Here is a 17,607-nt window from a genome sequence, read left to right as displayed (position 1 = left end):
ACAAGTCTTTACAAGTAATTACAACTGTTAGTAGACAAATGCAAGTGGTTAAGTTTGTTGGAGTTTGCAAGTTCTCCCCGTGTCTGGGTGGGTTTCCTCCCACTGTCCAAAGATGTGTGGGTTAGGTGCATTGGCCATGCTCAGTTGCCTTTTGTTGTCTGGGAGACTAGCTAGGGTAAATGCATGGAGTTACCAGGATGAGGCCTGGGTCAGATTGTTGTCGGTGCAGACTCGATGAGCCAAATGGCCTCCTCCTGCGCTGTAGGATTCTATAATCTATAATCTCCACATCTTCCTTTCATCTGCCCAATGATTACATGAACCTTTACATCATATCCTGTATTCTGATGCAGAGATTATTCATACACCCCTTACAGTATGGGCTCTTTCTATCTCTATTACCTTTTGCAGTCCTACAACCCTCCAAGATCTCAGTGCTACTCCACTTCTGGCCTCTTTCACAACATTGATTTTCATTCTCTGCTGTTTCAGTGAGGAGGTCTTGTGGCCAAGTAGGTAGTTTCCCTGCCTCTGAGCCAGAAGCTTTGGGTTCAAGATTCAGCCCAAGGAAAATGCATTCATGATGGCATCCAAAGTTTAGGACCAGTCCTTCCATTGACATGCAGTAAAAATGGAAAAGACTGCTAGTCAGCCACGCTTGGTGTGGAGTGATGCCCCTCAAGTGATAAGCCTCTAGCGACAGACTAACAACCTGTTCCAGGCAACAAAGTTGCTACGGGAACAATTAAAGTCTGCCTTGTGCACCACAAGGCACAGAAAGAGAAACAGCAACAATTATTGTTGGCCAAATCTTCAGGGCCTAAACTCCTGAACTTCTTCAATCCACTATATTTCTTTGCTTTGAGATGTTCTTTAGATCCAATGTCTCCTTCCATGGTTCAGTATCAAATATCCTGAGATTATACCAAGGTAAAAGTGCTGTGACAATGCAAGTTATTGCTGTCATACTTCAGGAAATTTTTTCTTTATTTTTTCGAAGCAGGGATTTGGAAAAAAGCTACTTATAAGTGGTAGGTTAAGAAACGATGTGGACTTTATCTTCTTTACATTGGAGTGGAAGTAGGGCCCTTCGATCCTGCTCCAATATTCAGTGAGTTTGTGGCTGAATTTCTATATTAACTCCACTTTCCTGCAGTATCTCCATATCTCTTGAGTTTCTTAATGCCCAAAAGTTAGTCAATGTCAGTCTTGATCGTGCACATTTGGTAGAATTCTAGCACGCCGCCAGCCATGGGAATCGGAGGTGAGGGGTGGACAGTCGGAAGGTCCATTGAACTCGGGTGGGATTTTCCAGTCTCAGGTCGAGTGAGAAAGTAAAATCCTGCCCATTGTTAGAATCATCTTATAAGCCTTCCTCCCTTCTGAGCATGTGCATTTTTCCCCCTTCTGGGCATGTGTGGGTTTTCCCCCCTTCTGGGCATGTGTGGGTTTTTCCCCCCTTCTGGGCATGTGTGGGTTTTTCCCCCTTCTGGGCATGTGTGGGTTTTTCCCCCTTCTGGGCATGTGTGGGTTTTTCCCCCTTCTGGGCATGTTTGGGTTTTTTCTCCCTTCTGAACATGTGCAGGATTTGTTTGGGTTATGATCTTCAAGAGAACCTTGCTAGTCCAAACCTGTTCTCCAGTGCTCCTGTTTTCTACTGTTTACAAATGTTTTGTTAAATTTCATTATTTATTCATATAGATGAAGAAAATCCTATGTTAAACAACACGCTAGACTAGCTTATTTGTGGACTCAATTCACCACATTTTTGGCAATGAGGAAGAAACAAAAGAGGGAAAAAAAAAGCTTTTCTGTGTTCAGCGTAGCAACACATGGTTGCATACAGTGAATAGCCAGTTTCTTTATGAATTTAGTTGATGGAATTTCAAGTTAGCAGCACCATGGCTAAGTTTGGAGCAGTTGGAGGGTTTAATGAGCAAAATGAGAACTGTGCAGAATATGTGGAGAGATTGCAGCACGTCTTTTTAGCAAATGGAAAAGAAGATGCAGTGAAGCAGAGCTCGGGTGTCCTGAGTGTGTGTGGAGTGAGGACTTTTAAGTTGATGAGAAATTGGACACGCCTCAGAAGTCAGGTGAGATTCCATTTAAAAATTTAATTGCTCTGATCCAGAATCATCATCATTCTGAAATCCTTGGTGATTGAGATAGAAATATCACAGCCATTTTCAAAAAAAAGCAGGTCAATCTGTTGCTAATTTGTGGCAGAATTATGCCAGCTTTCAGATCACCCTGATTTCAGAAATGTTTTAAAAGAGATGCTCAGAGAAAGAGCGCTCTGCGGCATTAAGAGGGATAGCATTCCGGGTTAACTGTTGGGGGAAGTCAACTTACTTTTAAGAAGGCATCAGAAATTTCTCAGGGCATGGAAATGGCTGCTAGTCATGCCAGAGATGTTCAGCAGGCCAGTGGTCAGGTCATTGCTCAGTTCACAAATACAGAAAGAAGCAGTGGAGTGTTTTACGTTTGGAGGGCCACACAATGCCAATCATTGCAAGTTTGTCACCGATGCAACAAGAAAGGGCATTTAGTGAAGAAATGCAGAGGAAAAGTGAAAGCTGTACAAGGCAATTTAAAGAAACCTCAATCAGCCGAGCACAGCGTGGAAAGCTCAGAGCAGGCAGAGGAGCATCTTACAACATGTTTAATGTTAATGAAGCACAAACAGAATCTATTTTTGCTCCAGTTGTAGCCGATCAAGATGTGGACACCGGAGCCTCCACATCTATAATTAATGAGGAAACCTGCAAGTTAGTGTGGGATTCTAATCAAGTGCCAGCTCTTAGTTCAGCAGAGATTAGTATTCGGATAATAGCCAAGACACAAGCACTGATTCGTGAGACACCCTACTAGTTACAGCCAGCTATTCCAAAAATGACCTACTCTCTGTTTTTCTCTCTTTTAACCAATCTTTAATGCATACATATTATCACCAATCTAATGGGCCTAATTTTATGAATTAACTTTTTGTGTGCCACCTTGTTGAATGCCTTTTGAATTCCAAATATATTATGTCAACACTGTGAAATCTCATACATTTCTTAAACATGAGTTTCCTTTCACAAGTGTAGACTTTGTCTACACTTCCCACTGTCTCAGAAAAGCAGCCAGTATGATTAAGGATCCCACACACCCCGGACATATTCTCTTTCACCTTCTTCCATCGGGAAAAAGATACAAAAGTCTGAGGTCACGTACCAACTGACTCAAGAACAGCTTCTTCCCTGCTGCCATCAGACTTTTGAATGGACCTATCTTGCTGTAAATTGATCTTTCTCTACACTCTAACTATGACTGTAAAACTGCATTCTGCACTCTCTATTTTCTTTCTCTATGAATAGTATGCTTTGTCTGTATAGTGTGCAAAAAACAATACTTTTCACTGTAAATATATGTGACAATAATAAATCAAACTAAAACTGCTTCTGCCTAATTCTATAATGATTTTTTTGAGTTATTATTACTACATCTTTAATAGTAGATTCTAGCATATTCTCCACTCTGATGTCAGGTTAAATGCCTATCGTTTCCAATTTTCTCTATCTTCTTCCCTGGACAGTGTGATTGCATTTGCTGCTTTCAGAATTTTAGGAAAATCTGAAACACCAAAAGCAATGCGTCCACTATCTCTGCAGCCACCTCTCCTAAAACCCTTGGCGATCAGGTCCAAAGGGATTTATTGGCTTTTGTTCGCATTAGCTGCTTCAGAAAGAAAGATCAAAGCTTGGAACCATTAGTAGGACGTATATTAAAGACAGACTTCGATGCCATTACCCTGGATGATTGGAAACAATAGGGGTGCTTGTTATCTCATAAGAAGCATTTGTGACAGAACATCCCTTGCTGTTGAACTTTGCAGGTAGTCAGCTTCAAAGTAATCTTATCAGCAACTGTTTTATACCAAACCACAGACATGAGGCTGAGTCAGGAATCATGTCCCAATCTCCTTTGCAGACAGGAGAGAGATGTTGGGTAAATTAAAAATCTGTAAGAGCCTTTGTTGGGGGCGAGGTCGGAAAATAACTAATATTGAAGGAGCAGTCAAACCTGTTCATTTAATGCCTGATGTATTTTCTATTTTGTATTTATCGCATAAAGATAAGTTCCACCATTTGTTATGTGGTCAGCATTTTTGAATATGTTCATTATTTTTAAAGGGCACACCACCTCCGATTTAAAGGGCACCTCCTAACTCCCCCATGGACACTGAAAGCCCTCATGGACTCAGGGAATTCTCCCCACCCCCCATTCCCCCCCCCCCCCAACACCCCCCATCCCCGTGCTCATGGGGAACTCCCACAGATATTGTGATGCCACACACAGGAGGAAAATCACCTCCATTTCCCAAGAATAATGGGAGCAGCCCCCTCCATGCCCCCAACCCAAGCCATGGATAAGGGAGTTCCCCAGAGGGCCCTTGGCAGTGCTAGAACAGTGACAGTGGACAGTGCCTGTGTGGGGAAAATGGATGAGCAGGCCTGCACTACCCAGGACTATCTATCTTGTGCACTCTTGGTGTGGTCATCTCAACAAGTCTTTACTTTTGAAAGTGTGGAACAACTTGTACTAGTGTGATGTCATTTCGGCTGGATGGAAGGTTAGGATGGTAGCAGAAATAGTGGTGGCAAGTGTCACAGTGTAACCAATGGTGGTCAGCTGACCCAGTAGAAACAGGAAGGAGATGGGGATTGGGGAAGCATGGCCAAAGCGGCTGTGTAATGAAGGATCTTCATTAAACCTTTTCTTTGAATGTACCTTGTGAAATTTTTTTTATTAATGCTTGTAACTGGAGGATTCTTTTGGTTTTGATTTGATTTATTATTGTCACTTGTATTAGTGTATAGTGAAAAGTATTGTTTCTTGCATGCTATTACAGACAAAGCATACCGTTCATAGAGAAGGAAAGGAGGGAGTGCAGAATGTGGTGTTACAGTCATAGCTAGGGTATGGAGAAAGATTAACTTAATGCGAGGTAGGTGTATTCAAAACTCTGATGGCAGCAACTGTTCTTGAGTCGGCTGGTGTGTGACCTCAGACTTTTGTATCTTTTTCCCGACGCAAGAAGGTGGAAGAGGGAATGCGTGGTGTCCTTAATTATGCTGGCTGCTTTTCTGAAGCAGCAGGAAGTGCAGACAGAGTCAGTGGATGGGAGGTTGGTTTGTGTGATGAACTGGGCTTCATTCATTACCCTTTGTAGTTTCTTGCAGTCTTGGATAGAGCAGGAGTCATACTAAACTGTGATACAACCAGAAAGAATGCTTTCTATGGTGCATTTGTAAAAGTTGGTGAGAGTCGTAGTGGACATGCCAAATTTCCTTTATCTTCTGAGAAAGTAGAGGCGTTTTTCCTGCCAGATGAACATCAAACCCACTAATGGATGTTAATTTATGTAAATCAGGTTCATACCCTTTTCTGAGCATGTCGCTGATTATTCCAACAGCTGGGAGGCGTGGAAAGACTCATCCTGAGACCTCGCCAGCGCAAATCCCTTTTATGGCCCATGGTGGGATTTAGCGACTTTAGTTATGAGATTTGCACCCGCAGATAATGTGGCTGCTAAATCATGGCCAGGGTTTCGTTCTTAACCACTAACCTTGGAAACCAATTCCACAGCCTCTCAACTCTGTGTAATGAAAATTTCTCTCCTCCTCTCGTCTAAGCTTTTTTCCAGTTAAATCTAGAAGCTATGTGATCCTGTTAGTACATTCCCATTGATAGGAAACAGTCTGCTTCCATATGTTCCATCTTACCTTTTTATCACTGTAAACATTTCTATCTTAGTGCTCCAGGATCTGCGTTTCTCTGGCTAAAAGGCAACCTACTTTTCAAGTTTTGTATTTGTCTTTTCTCAAATCAGGCCACCGCCTAGTGAACCTGCAAAAAGAGCTTTGCAAATATGTAATTAAGAGTTGCACAGCAGATCAAAAAAATCAGAAATTTTGATCAAATATTCAACCAAGTATGAGAGTTCCTAATCATATTGCTGTTATCAGGAGATGGTCATTCACTGGATATTAACTGATCAGGGTAGGATCAAGTAGGTTGTAATGTTATTTATCTCTCTCAAGGGTTTAAATAATGTGGAGAGAGTATGAAATGATGTCTGATCTGATAACATCAAATTTGCATCCTGTCTACCCCACTGATCAATCAACCCTTTGCTTATCTATCCACTTCTGCCTTAAAATATTCAAAGACTCTACTTCCACCACCTTTTTAGGAAGAGTTCCAAAGATTCACAACCCAGTGAGAGAGAATTTCACCTCATTTCTATTTTAAATGGGTGACCCCTTATTTTTAAACAGTGCCCTCTCATTCTGGCTTCTCTCTCAAGAGGAATCATCCCCTCCACATCCACCCTGTCAAGATCCTTCAGGATCTTGTTTCAATCAAGTCACCTCTTACTCTTCTAACCTCTAGCAGATCCAAGCTCTCCTCATAAGACATTCCATCTATTCAAGTCTGGTAAGCCTTCTCTGAACTGCTTTCAATGCATTTAAATCCTTCCTTAAGTAAGGTGACCAATATTGTATATAGCATTCGAAATGTGGTCTCATTAGTGCAACTGAAGCTTAATGTTTGCGATCAATACCCCTCACAACAAGTGAGAACATTCTGATACCTTCCCTAATTATTTGCTGTACTTCTTCTGACTTCATAGGCTGGAATTCTCCTGTCTCGTATACCCTGCCATTGCTGCCACTGGGAACAGAGAATTTGGCGCTTAGCTAAATCTCCATTCACTGCAATGGAACTAAAGAATCTCAGCCATGGGCGAGGCCAGAGAATTCCAACCATATTCTGGGATGGTGATAGGTTATCTAGCCTTCATTGTTACTTTAAAAAAAATTCTGATGCACAACATCAATCTTACTCATTCTTGGTTCTCCTCAAGTCTTGTGAAGTCATTTTACTTACTATCGTAGCCTCCCTATTAAAAAGGTTTGCTTCAAACAATTTTTAATGACTTTCTTTTGATTAATTCATGGGGCATGGGCATCACTGGTTGGTCAGCATTTATTGCCCATCCCTAGATGCCCAAGGGCAGTTGAGAGTCAACCATTTTGCTGTGGCTCTGCAGTCACATTTAGATCAGACCAGGTAAGGACGGCAGATTTCCTTCCCAAAAGTGCATGAGGTGGGTTTTTTTGACAATTGACAATGGTTTCATGGCCATTAGTAGATTCTTAATTCCAGATTTTTCTTTATTGAATTCAAATTCCAACATGTGCTGTGGTGGGATTTGAACCTGGCTCCCGAAAACGTTAGCTGAGTTTCTCGATTAATAGTCTAGCGATATTACCATCAGGCCATCGCCTCCCTAGATTATTACTCGTACAATCTCTGAAAACCACCAACTACTTCACCATCATCTATTTTAATGTAAATGTCAATGACTGAACAATACCAGACCTAAACTGGTATGTTAACCAGGTATTTGGATCAATATTTGAAGGGTTAATTGACTACGGGTCATCGGTTATCGTTGAGCATCAATATAAAAAGTATTGTGCAAAACTGTATAATTCTTCATACCACACAGGTAAAATCAGCGTCATCTTTATGGATCTTGTGAAGAGAGGCAACTGAGCTCCTCCTTCTCTAACTAATAATGTTTTAATAGCAGTGTGAATTCTGTCATTAGCAAGGTCAGACCTCAAAAGGACAACCTACTTATCAGCTGCCTGACATTGAGGAAATGTGGAGATGCAGTACTTTTATTGTAGCATGCAAATTTGACCATTTTGGGTAATGCTGGGGAGTAATATACCTGGAATATATATGAATCTGAATAAATGAAGTTTGACACATATATGAAGACACATAAAAGAGAGGAAACCATTATCTAATTGCCTTCAGCCTAATTTTAGAACTTAATAAAGCTCACATGCTCAGTAAATGTAATTTATTATTGTCATTCACCTAAGCAGGACACGTTTCCCAACTAAATGCTTCCAGCATTGGAAGTGACCTTGGCAATTAACTGTTGCTAATTTGACTTGTTCACAGGAGGAACCATACGTCATGTTTAAGAAGTCTGACAAGCCACTGTCTGGTAATGACCGGTTTGAAGGATACTGTATTGATCTGCTGAAGGAGTTATCCAATATCCTGGGCTTTGTTTATGATATTCAGCTAACGCAAGACGGAAAATATGGAACTGCAGATGACAAGGGGCAGTGGAATGGCATGGTGAAAGAGCTCATTGACCACGTGAGTAATCTTAGGGGTTTAGGATACAATTTAACATCATTTTCTTTATGAGATCTCAGGCGTCAAGCGTGGGTTTTGATTTGGATCGATATTTGAAGGGTTCAACAGCTTCACCCTTCCTCTGGTAAGCAGTATATATCGAACTGGAAAAATGTGAAAATAATGATCCTTTAAGATTACCATTTCTCCTTGTGATACATTAACATGCAGACTGTGGGAAACTGTGGGATCTGAAAGCTCTGTAAGCCAGGGCACAGTAGTGTTTGAGGCAATGTAGATTTTTTAACTTGGGTACAAGTTAGTTGCAAAATCAACAACTAATAGTTTAAAACTAAGAACGAATTCAAGTTAAATCGCAAATGTTATTATAATAGAGGCATTAAGATTTTACTCAGTATTTCTTTAATTTTAGTAAAGATGAGAATTATTGTAACCTTATGTATAAAAGACAAGGTTGACGGATTTTAAGCGTCATCCAGACTTACCAGAGAAGCTTTGAAAAATCCTTCCAAAAGCAAGGATTGACTTACATGTGAGTATGAAAGTTAAACATTGCTTTGGATGTAAGTGGTTGCCATTTACATCAGTGTCCGACACACAGAATGGGCGTGTGCTAAACTCCTGTGCATCTTAATAGCACCGCCCATACTGCCGGCTCTATCCTTGCACCCAGTTATAAAGTACTAGTAAGTGAATTGTGTATTTGTAGGGTGGAAAAGTGGGCTGACTGCTCATGTGATTGTAGCAAGTCTAGCTATAAAAGGGGTTAACTTACACACCACACACATATGCAAAAACATGACTTTCAGGGTCAGAAAAATGGGGTTGTCTCGAGGCTGGGTCAACTTATACGTCACAATTTACAGTCATTGTCAAAGTTACTTTCTTACCTGCGCCAGGAGATGGAGTACAGCGCAGCAATGATATTAGGTGAGTTTAAAAAAGATTGGTTCTGTGACACAGAAGCACACCTCTGGCCGGTTGATCCTGAAGAGACACTGAGTCACAGAGATACCCACTGGCCTTTGACTACTGCTTCACCTGAGGAACTTCTCTTTTTCAGTCATTCTTACCCAGTGACAGTGGGTGGCACTGACCAAGCTAACATGTATTGGTACTGACTTCAATAGAAAAGAAAATCGAGTATCCTGCAAAATTGAATTCCTGATTTCACCTAGTTTGTCCTCTGCCAAAATGAATTGGTTCCTGAATGGGTTTAGAAGTTTCAAATGTATGTATGTCTCCACATAAAGTGTGTCCAAATTCTGTACATGCTAACACTCTGCACCAGAGAGATGGAGAGAAAACATTAAGGCATATTCTTACGAATAAAGCATCAAGATACATGACTGGGCACCTAAATGAAGCTTTATGTGGAAAATGATATTTCCCAAGATAAGATTCACAATATTTTTTAATAATTTCACATTCCCAGCATAGATAAATACATAAAAAGCACAACACGTACCAGAAACATGTAATATATTTTTATCTTACATAATTTTTAAAGTTTATTTATTAGTGTCGCACGTAGGTCTACATTAACACCACAATGAAGTTACTATGAAAATCTCTGAGTCACCACACCCGGTGCCTGTTCGGGTACACTGAGGGAGAATTTAGCATGGCCAGTGTACCAAACCAGCATGGCTTTTACTGTGGGGAGGAAACCCACGCAGCCAAGCAGACAACATGCAGACTCTGCACAGACAGTGACCCAAGCTGGGAATCGAACTCAGGCCTCTGGCGCTGCGAGGCAGCAGTGCTAATCACTGTGCTACCATACCACCCTCAACAGGAACTGTTTTATAATAAATGCTCTCCCTGTACAAAACTCTTATGAAATACAGCCATTGCATCAAAACTGCACAAATCAGTGAAAGAACCATAATTGTCCAACAGAATTTTGACATTATCCTGCAGTCACTTTTTGACTTTTGGTTAATAAGTCTGATCTGAATGTGAGTTAGCTGCTTAAAGCCCAGTGGTGTGATATATTTTATCATTATCTCACTTCCAGTGGCACTAGCAATTACATCCATCCAATTTAAGAACACTTTATGCTTGAGAGGACAGGGCCAGCTGAGAATGTTCTGAAATCATCATGCATAATGCAAGGCCTGTGTTTGGGAGAGTAGGGTGAATACTTATTGGAATATCATTTTTGGGAGGGAGAAGCGCCTATCACCAATGACACTAAAAATGTTAACCCCATCTTTTGCTTGTCACGTCAAATCAGTGTGCGTAATTACTTAACAGTTTAATGTCTTAAACATTATGGAACAAGCATTAACTTCTCATTATCTTTACTTAAGTGACAGGCTTTGCAGCTAATTCAGCACTAAATGTATCGGAATGACAGACAACTTCAGTGCAATACCAAGGGAGTGCAATGTTGTTGGAGGTGCTGTATTTCAGCTGAGAGGTTAAACACTCAGGTGGCACAATGGCTAGTGCTGCTGTCTCACAGCGCCAGGGACCCAGATTCAATTCCAGCCTTGAGTGACTGTGTGAAGTTTGCATGTTCTCCCTGTGTCTGCGTGGCTTTCTTCTGGGTGCTCCGGTTTCCTCTCATAGTCGAAAAATGTGCAGATAAGGTGGATTGGTCATGGTAAATTGTCCCTTAGTGTCCAGATTGGGAGGGGGGGTTTGCAGGGTAAATATTGTAGGGTCATGGGGATAGGGCCTGGGGTGGTATGCCGTGTCAGAGAATCAGTGCAGACTCAATAGACCAAATGGACTCCTTCCAAATTGTTGGGATTCAATGATTTTTCTATGGAACTGAAGTCTTGTGTGCTGTTCAGGAGGATGTAAATGGTCCTATGGAATTACTCAAAAAGGGGTGTCTTGGTCAATATTTATTTCCCAGTGAGTGCTACCATATTTCTACTGCTCATTGGAATTGTCAGGTAAATCATGTTTGTGAAAAATGGTGGCACTGTTCTGCTATGAAGATTAAAATGCCTGGATGACAGGTTATTTATCTAAATGATGACACTTTGTGGGACCTTGCTGTTTGGCTGTCAGGTTTACTCATATTTCAAAAAATAATTCACTGACTGCTGTTATGATCTTAAGGAAAGCCATTAGCTTTAAAAGAGGAAATCAAAGTCTGATTGTTGACCGAAAGAACTATGCCACAGAGTTTCACATTTCAAGCAAAAACTTTTACTGGACAATAATTAAACAAAAAAGTACTACTAAATTAACACTATTGCAGACAATTATTCCTTAAGCCACAAATTCCCTGTTCTATTTTAACTCCACTCATGAGTTCCTCAGTATTTTATAGGATTTTGAGGATAACTTCACTTCTCCAGGCATGCCACAGCTCTCAGGAATTCACTTTGATTCTCCTCCATGTTCCAGCTATTCTTTGAGATATGAATTTTCTTGGGGTCCTTCCATTTGCATACAGACATGTAACCATTTCACACTTCTCAAATACCTCATGATTGTGGACATCCCAGCTCAAGCATGGAATTCACTGACTTCCTGCTTTTACAGCTCCTGGCAGTTTTCTGTCTCTCGCAGTCTGTTTCATAGCTGTTCCAGATCCAAATGTAAATTTTTTACATCTGTAAGAAAAGAAACAGATAACACCAAAAACAAAAATGCCTGCCACCTATCGGTGTGACAATGTGGCACACCTGGGATATCCCAGATAGTGATTTTGACAAGTTAACTTTGCCTTCCAAAATACCTCTTTGGTTCAGAAACCCACATGGAGATTTCAAAACCCATTATGAAGACAACTGTAGACATCTTAAGTAAAAACTAAATTGCTAGCAAAACTAAGCAGGTTCTGTCTTCATAGATGCTGCCAGATCTTTTGTGTTTTTCAAGCATTTTCTGTTTCAATTTCAGATTTCCAGCATCTGCAGCACTTTCATTTTATTGTATACATCTCATCTCCACCAAAGAACTCAGAAAGGGGCTATCTATTTTTAAAATGTGTTTTTACTTCTAACTCCGAGCTTATTAACACAGGTCACCCTTTGAATTGCAATTACTTGAGGTTTAGCAGCTTCTCATCAGGGGGTTTGCCTTCGTTATCTTAGCTTCAAAACCCGAACTAGAATTTTTTTCCTTAAACTTAAGAATCATGAGATTAGATGTTTCTACGGAACTGTGAAACACTTTGCAACATCTTAAACGGCATTAAGAAATGTAATTGCTTTCCAATTTTCTTCATTCATGAACATCCCTATCACCCTTACTGTTTGTGTGGTAAGTGTGGGATTGGTGGTGGAGTGGATGGAGACGTGAGTTTGATTTCACCAGCTTCTTCCAGCCAATTTTGATCCCTTTCTTCTATATTGCACAGCTGTCCCCCAACTTGACTTGAAGTGATTTTTTTATTAATTCGTCTGACATGGGCATCACTTATGGCCAGCATTTATTGCCCATCTCTAACTGCCCAATGGCAATTGAGAGTCAACCACATTACAGTGGCTCTGGAATCACATGTAGGCCATACCAAGTAAGGATTGCAGATTTCCTTCCCTAAAGGACATTAGTGAACAACATGGGTTTTTCTGACAATGGACAATGGTTTCATGATTATCAGTTGATTTTGAATTCCAGGTTTTTTTTATTGAATGCAAATTCCGCTATCTGCCATGGCAGGATTCGAGCCCAGGTCCCCAGAACATTAGTTGAGTTTTTGGATTGATACTCTGTCAGTAATGCCACTAGACCATTGCCTCCCATATTCGCTGGAAAATGAATAAAAGAATCATAATGTCACTGGAAGGTTAAGCCACCTATGAAGCTGATTTTAGCAGGAAGTAAGTGGAAATATTGCAGCAGACAAGACGTTGGCAGTTAGACAGGCCATTCTGGCTATGGTTGAACCGATCATTGAAGTCTGTGATGTAACTTTCATTGTCTTAAATCCAGCTGCAGCTAGCAAATGAAAGTCATGAGTGTCACTTTACAGAAGATTAAGTATGAAACGTTTTCCAGTAACTGCTTTGCAACCTGTCCCATTTTATTCATTCAGTCATCATGCCACACAGTGTACCTAGCCCTAGCCCTAATGCAGTGACCTTCCAACTAGTTGCTTCCAGTTCCATTCAATTCTGCAGATTTATTTAAACTCCAGTCAATACTCTGTAAAGTATATATCACCAGTGGGGCTGGTTAGCTCAGATGGTTAGGAGTGTGGTGTTGACAGTGCTTGTTCAGTTTCTGCACCGGCTGAGGTGATTCTTGGGGCCTGCCTCTGCTACTTTCGCAGTGGGCTCATGGCAGCATTGAACGTTGATTAGCGACCCTTGAAAGTGCAATTTGAAGAGAGAGGAATGGTGATACAGTGTTCCTTAAAAGGAGATCAGTTAAAGCAAACTAATGTTTCAAAAATTGACTAAGGTGCTGGTTACTTACACCTGTTCAACATTCAATGCAATGTAATGGTATGAGAGATTCTACTTTCCACATTGCACAGGATCAGCACAATGCTGAATGATCATCTTCAGATCAACAATTATTGGCAAGTCAATGCCTGATGCTCTTCCCACCATTAACCGTCCCGGTTTATTGTAACTCATTGGTACATACTGCCTTGCTTGAACCACTGGCTGGGTTCTTTCATAGCATTGAGTTTTGGAGTGAGAAAGGAACCCAGGGCCTTCCAGTGCAGAAGCAGAGAGTTACCCAATGAGCCACACCAGCTCAAATAAATTAAACCCTTATGATATTGTAACCTTTTTGATATCGATGTCAATGCAAACCATAACGATTTGCAAACTTTAGTCAGTGTAAGTGAATGATTATTTGAAACATAGACATTTTAAGTGGTGGAGGCTGTACTGGGTAATGTGCTGCATTGAACCCCTTCATATAGTACATTATTAACACAGTACTTCACCCATTTAAACAGTTTGACCACCGAGTTAAGTAGTGTGCAAATCTGCCAAATATTATACAACTGGTTGCGCATATCATAGAAACTAGAACCAGGAGTAGGCTATTTGACCTATCAAGCCTGGTCCGCCATTCATCTTGCCCAAGACTGACCATTGAATTCAATAAGCCCAAAGCATCAAATGTAATTGATCTACATACAAAAGAGATGGAACGTATGACCTCGTTTGTCTTGAAAACCATAAAACCCCACTTGGGGTCAATGGACATTCCCATGCTCCGCACCCCCCCCACCCCTTCCCCCTGCCTGCCCACTCTGATTCCCATGATGGGTGGGCCAGCCCATTATTCTGGAACTGCTGCTCATAGGAACAGTCTCCTGGTGAGAAAGTTGTGTCAGCTGTGGCTCAGTTAGTAGCACTCCCACCTCTTGAGTGCGAAGGTTGTGTTCAAGCCCCATTTCAGGAATTGAGCTCAATGATCTAGGTTGTAACTCCTGTGCTGGCTTCCAGCTGAGATGATAAAGTAAGATTTTTTGTTCCTCTCAGGTAGATGTAGAAGATCCCAAGGCACCATTTTGAGGAATAGCTGGCATTTAGCCTAATATTTAACCTTCAAACAATGTCACAAACACACACACAAACCTGGCCATTATAATATTATTGTTTGCAGGAGTTTTCTGCATGTTAATTGGTTGCTGCATTTCCTACCGTACAACAACCACACTTCAAAAAAGTACCTTGTTGGCAGGAAAACACTTGGGGACAACCAGTGACTGCGAAAGGTGCTATACAAATTCAAGTCTTTACTTTTTCAAAACTGTCAGGTACATGATGCCTTTAAAAATCCCAGTTTGATATGTGCCAAGTGTTCTTACATTTACCACATGAAATAACCATCCTCCAATTTCATTTTATTTTAAATTACTTTCAAAATCAAAACATAATATCTACACTTTCAGTGGACTGAAATCCCTCAACCTCCATGGAATTTGACAACACTCTGCTACTGAAGACTGTTTGAATATGTTTCGATGCAATGTATTTCAGGAAAGAGACTACCTTAAGGTTTCCAAGGTAATTGAAGAGTTTTGTGTCCTGTCGCCAGGGGCAACAGTGGTGAGAAATCATCTATTCTTAGACCATATCATTTGCTGTTCAGTGTGTCTCAGTAATTGGTCCAGTACCAGTTTGAAAGGTGGATATGGAAATTATTCCTTTAAAATATTTAGTTCCCTTAAAAAAAAAATGTTGTTTGCTGGATGCCTGAATTTTGCATTGAGTCAGACATTATGCACACTTAATTTGACGACTTCCGTTTCAAAGTACAAAGAAAAGTACAGGACAAGGACAGGCCCTTCAGCTCTCCAAGCCCATTCTGATCATGATGCTCTACACAAAAAAAAACCTTCTGCCCTTACTTGGCATATCCCTCTATTCCCTCCCTATGCATTTACGAATCCAGATGCCTCTTAAATATTGCTAGTGCGCTTGCTTCCACCACTTCCTTTGATAGTGCGTTCCAGGTACCCAGCACTTTCTCTGTGTAAAAAAAAAAAAATCCCCTCTGCATCTCCCTTAAACTTTCCCCCTCTCGCCTTGAACCTGTGGCCCCTTGTAATTGATACTTCTGCCTTGGGGAAGAAGCATCCGATTATCCACTCTGTCCATGCCTCTCATTTTTATAGTCCTTTATCAGGTCTCCCCCTCAGTCTCTGTCACTCCAGTGAAAACCATCTTTGTTTATTCAAGCTCTCCTCATAGTCAAAGGGACCAGGCAACATCCTGGTAAACCTTCTTTCCAATCTCTCCGTGTCCTTCTGGTAGTGTGGTGACCAGAACTACACGCAATATTCAAAATGCGACCTAACCACAGTTTTGTATAGCTGCAACATGATTTGCCAACTCTTGTACTCAATGCCCTGACCAATGAAGGCAAGCATGCCATATGCCACCTTAATCACCTTGGCCACCTGTGTTGCCACTTTTGGGAATTATGTCCTTGCATGCCCAGATCCCTTTGTAGGTTAAAGTTCCTAAGGATTCTTCCATTTACAGTATAATTCACACCTAAATTTGATCCTCCAAACCGTATTTTAAATGTTAATTTTATAAGCATCTGTTCCTTCCACCCCCACCCTCTCCCCAGTCAGTGTCAGGCAAACAGAGGCACAGGTTTCTACCAAAGTATTCTTAATGCAAGGAAAGAAAATTAAATTTGTATTGCACCTTTCATGATTCTAAGTGATTGTTGTAGCCAAGACAGTGCATTTAAAATGTTGTAATATAGACAAACACACTAGTCAGTTTGTGCACAAGGTCCTAAGGGGCAATTTAAAGTGTTTCACATTTCTACCATCCCTTCTTTGAAGAAACGCTTCCCAACTTCTCTCTGGATGGACCTGGTTCTGTTTTTATTGTTATGTGTCCTGCCCCCACCCTACCAATGAAAAGAACAGCTCTCTATCTAGCCAATTAATTCTGTTCACAATTCTAAATATCTCAATCAAATCACTCTTAAACCTACATATTCCAGGGAATACAAATATAACTCACATAACCTAACCCTTGGCACCACTTCAATCTGCAATGCCCAGAGGTGTACACAGTCCTCCAGATGTGGTCTATCCAAGGGTTTGTATCAAAACAGCCTCACTTTTATATTCTAGCCCTCTGATGATAAAGACTAACATTCCCTTGGCCTTTTTGATCATTTTTTGTACCTAATTCTACATTTTAGTGTTCTGTCTACATGGACCACTACATTTCTTTGGCTGTCCATTTTTCTGAGCTTTCCACCATTTGAAACTACTCAGAAGTGTCTTTGTAGGGCAATATAGATGGCCTCATACCAACACTTATTGAAATCCATCTATCATGATTTTGCCCACTCAGTGGGATTATATCTGTAATTTTCCAATCTAAATGCAGTTTCTAAATTGAGAGAACATTGGGAGGTTATGATGAAAGCATTTGGAATTTCTTCAACTGTGATGGTCTTGTGGCGCTCTGGGTAGCATCTCTGTCTCTGAGCCAAAAGCTCCAGGTTTGAGCCCCACCTTTCAAGACTTGATGGCCAAGGAAGGTGTGCATAACGTGACCAAATAGGTTGAGCGTTACCCTCCAAATGCTTCCAAATGTGCCAAAGGTGTAAAGAGCAGGAAAGACTCCTGGTCAGTCAGGAGTGGAGTTGGCAGTGGTGATGTGGAGTGGGGCCCCTCAAGCTGTAAGCCCCTGGCAATCTGTTCTGGGAAGTACGAGCTACAGGAACAGACAGAATCTGGAAACTGGAGCCCTGAATTGGAAACAGAAAATATTCGATAAACTCAGCAAGTCTCACAACATCTGCGGAGAGAGAGAAACAGAATTAATGTTTTGAGCCCACATGACTTCTTCAGGGTTGAAGAGGGATAGAAATCTAATCCATCACACTTCTACCTCTCTTTTGCTCTGGAGAAAAATCAAGAGCTTCCCCAGCATTTTCTATCTCATCCTTTATTTTTTAACT

General features: G+C 41.0%; 1 protein-coding gene across 1 annotated transcript in view; it reads left to right on the top strand.

The window, feature by feature from the left end:
* Positions 1-17,607, top strand: part of LOC145358010 (glutamate receptor ionotropic, kainate 3-like) — a 475,535-nt gene that overhangs the window by 263,399 nt on the left and 194,529 nt on the right. The window contains exon 10 of the mRNA XM_080211688.1: positions 8,029-8,232. Within this exon, the coding sequence (XP_080067814.1) occupies positions 8,029-8,232 (204 nt within the window). The remainder of the gene's footprint in view (positions 1-8,028; positions 8,233-17,607) is intronic.

Source organism: Carcharhinus amblyrhynchos, chromosome 24 (genome assembly GCF_965287045.1).
Source record: "Carcharhinus amblyrhynchos chromosome 24, sCarAmb.v2.hapA, whole genome shotgun sequence".
Classification (NCBI taxonomy): domain Eukaryota; kingdom Metazoa; phylum Chordata; class Chondrichthyes; order Carcharhiniformes; family Carcharhinidae; genus Carcharhinus; species Carcharhinus amblyrhynchos.
The sequence above is the reverse complement of the archived record's forward strand: the minus strand, read 5'-3'. Positions and strand labels throughout refer to the sequence as shown.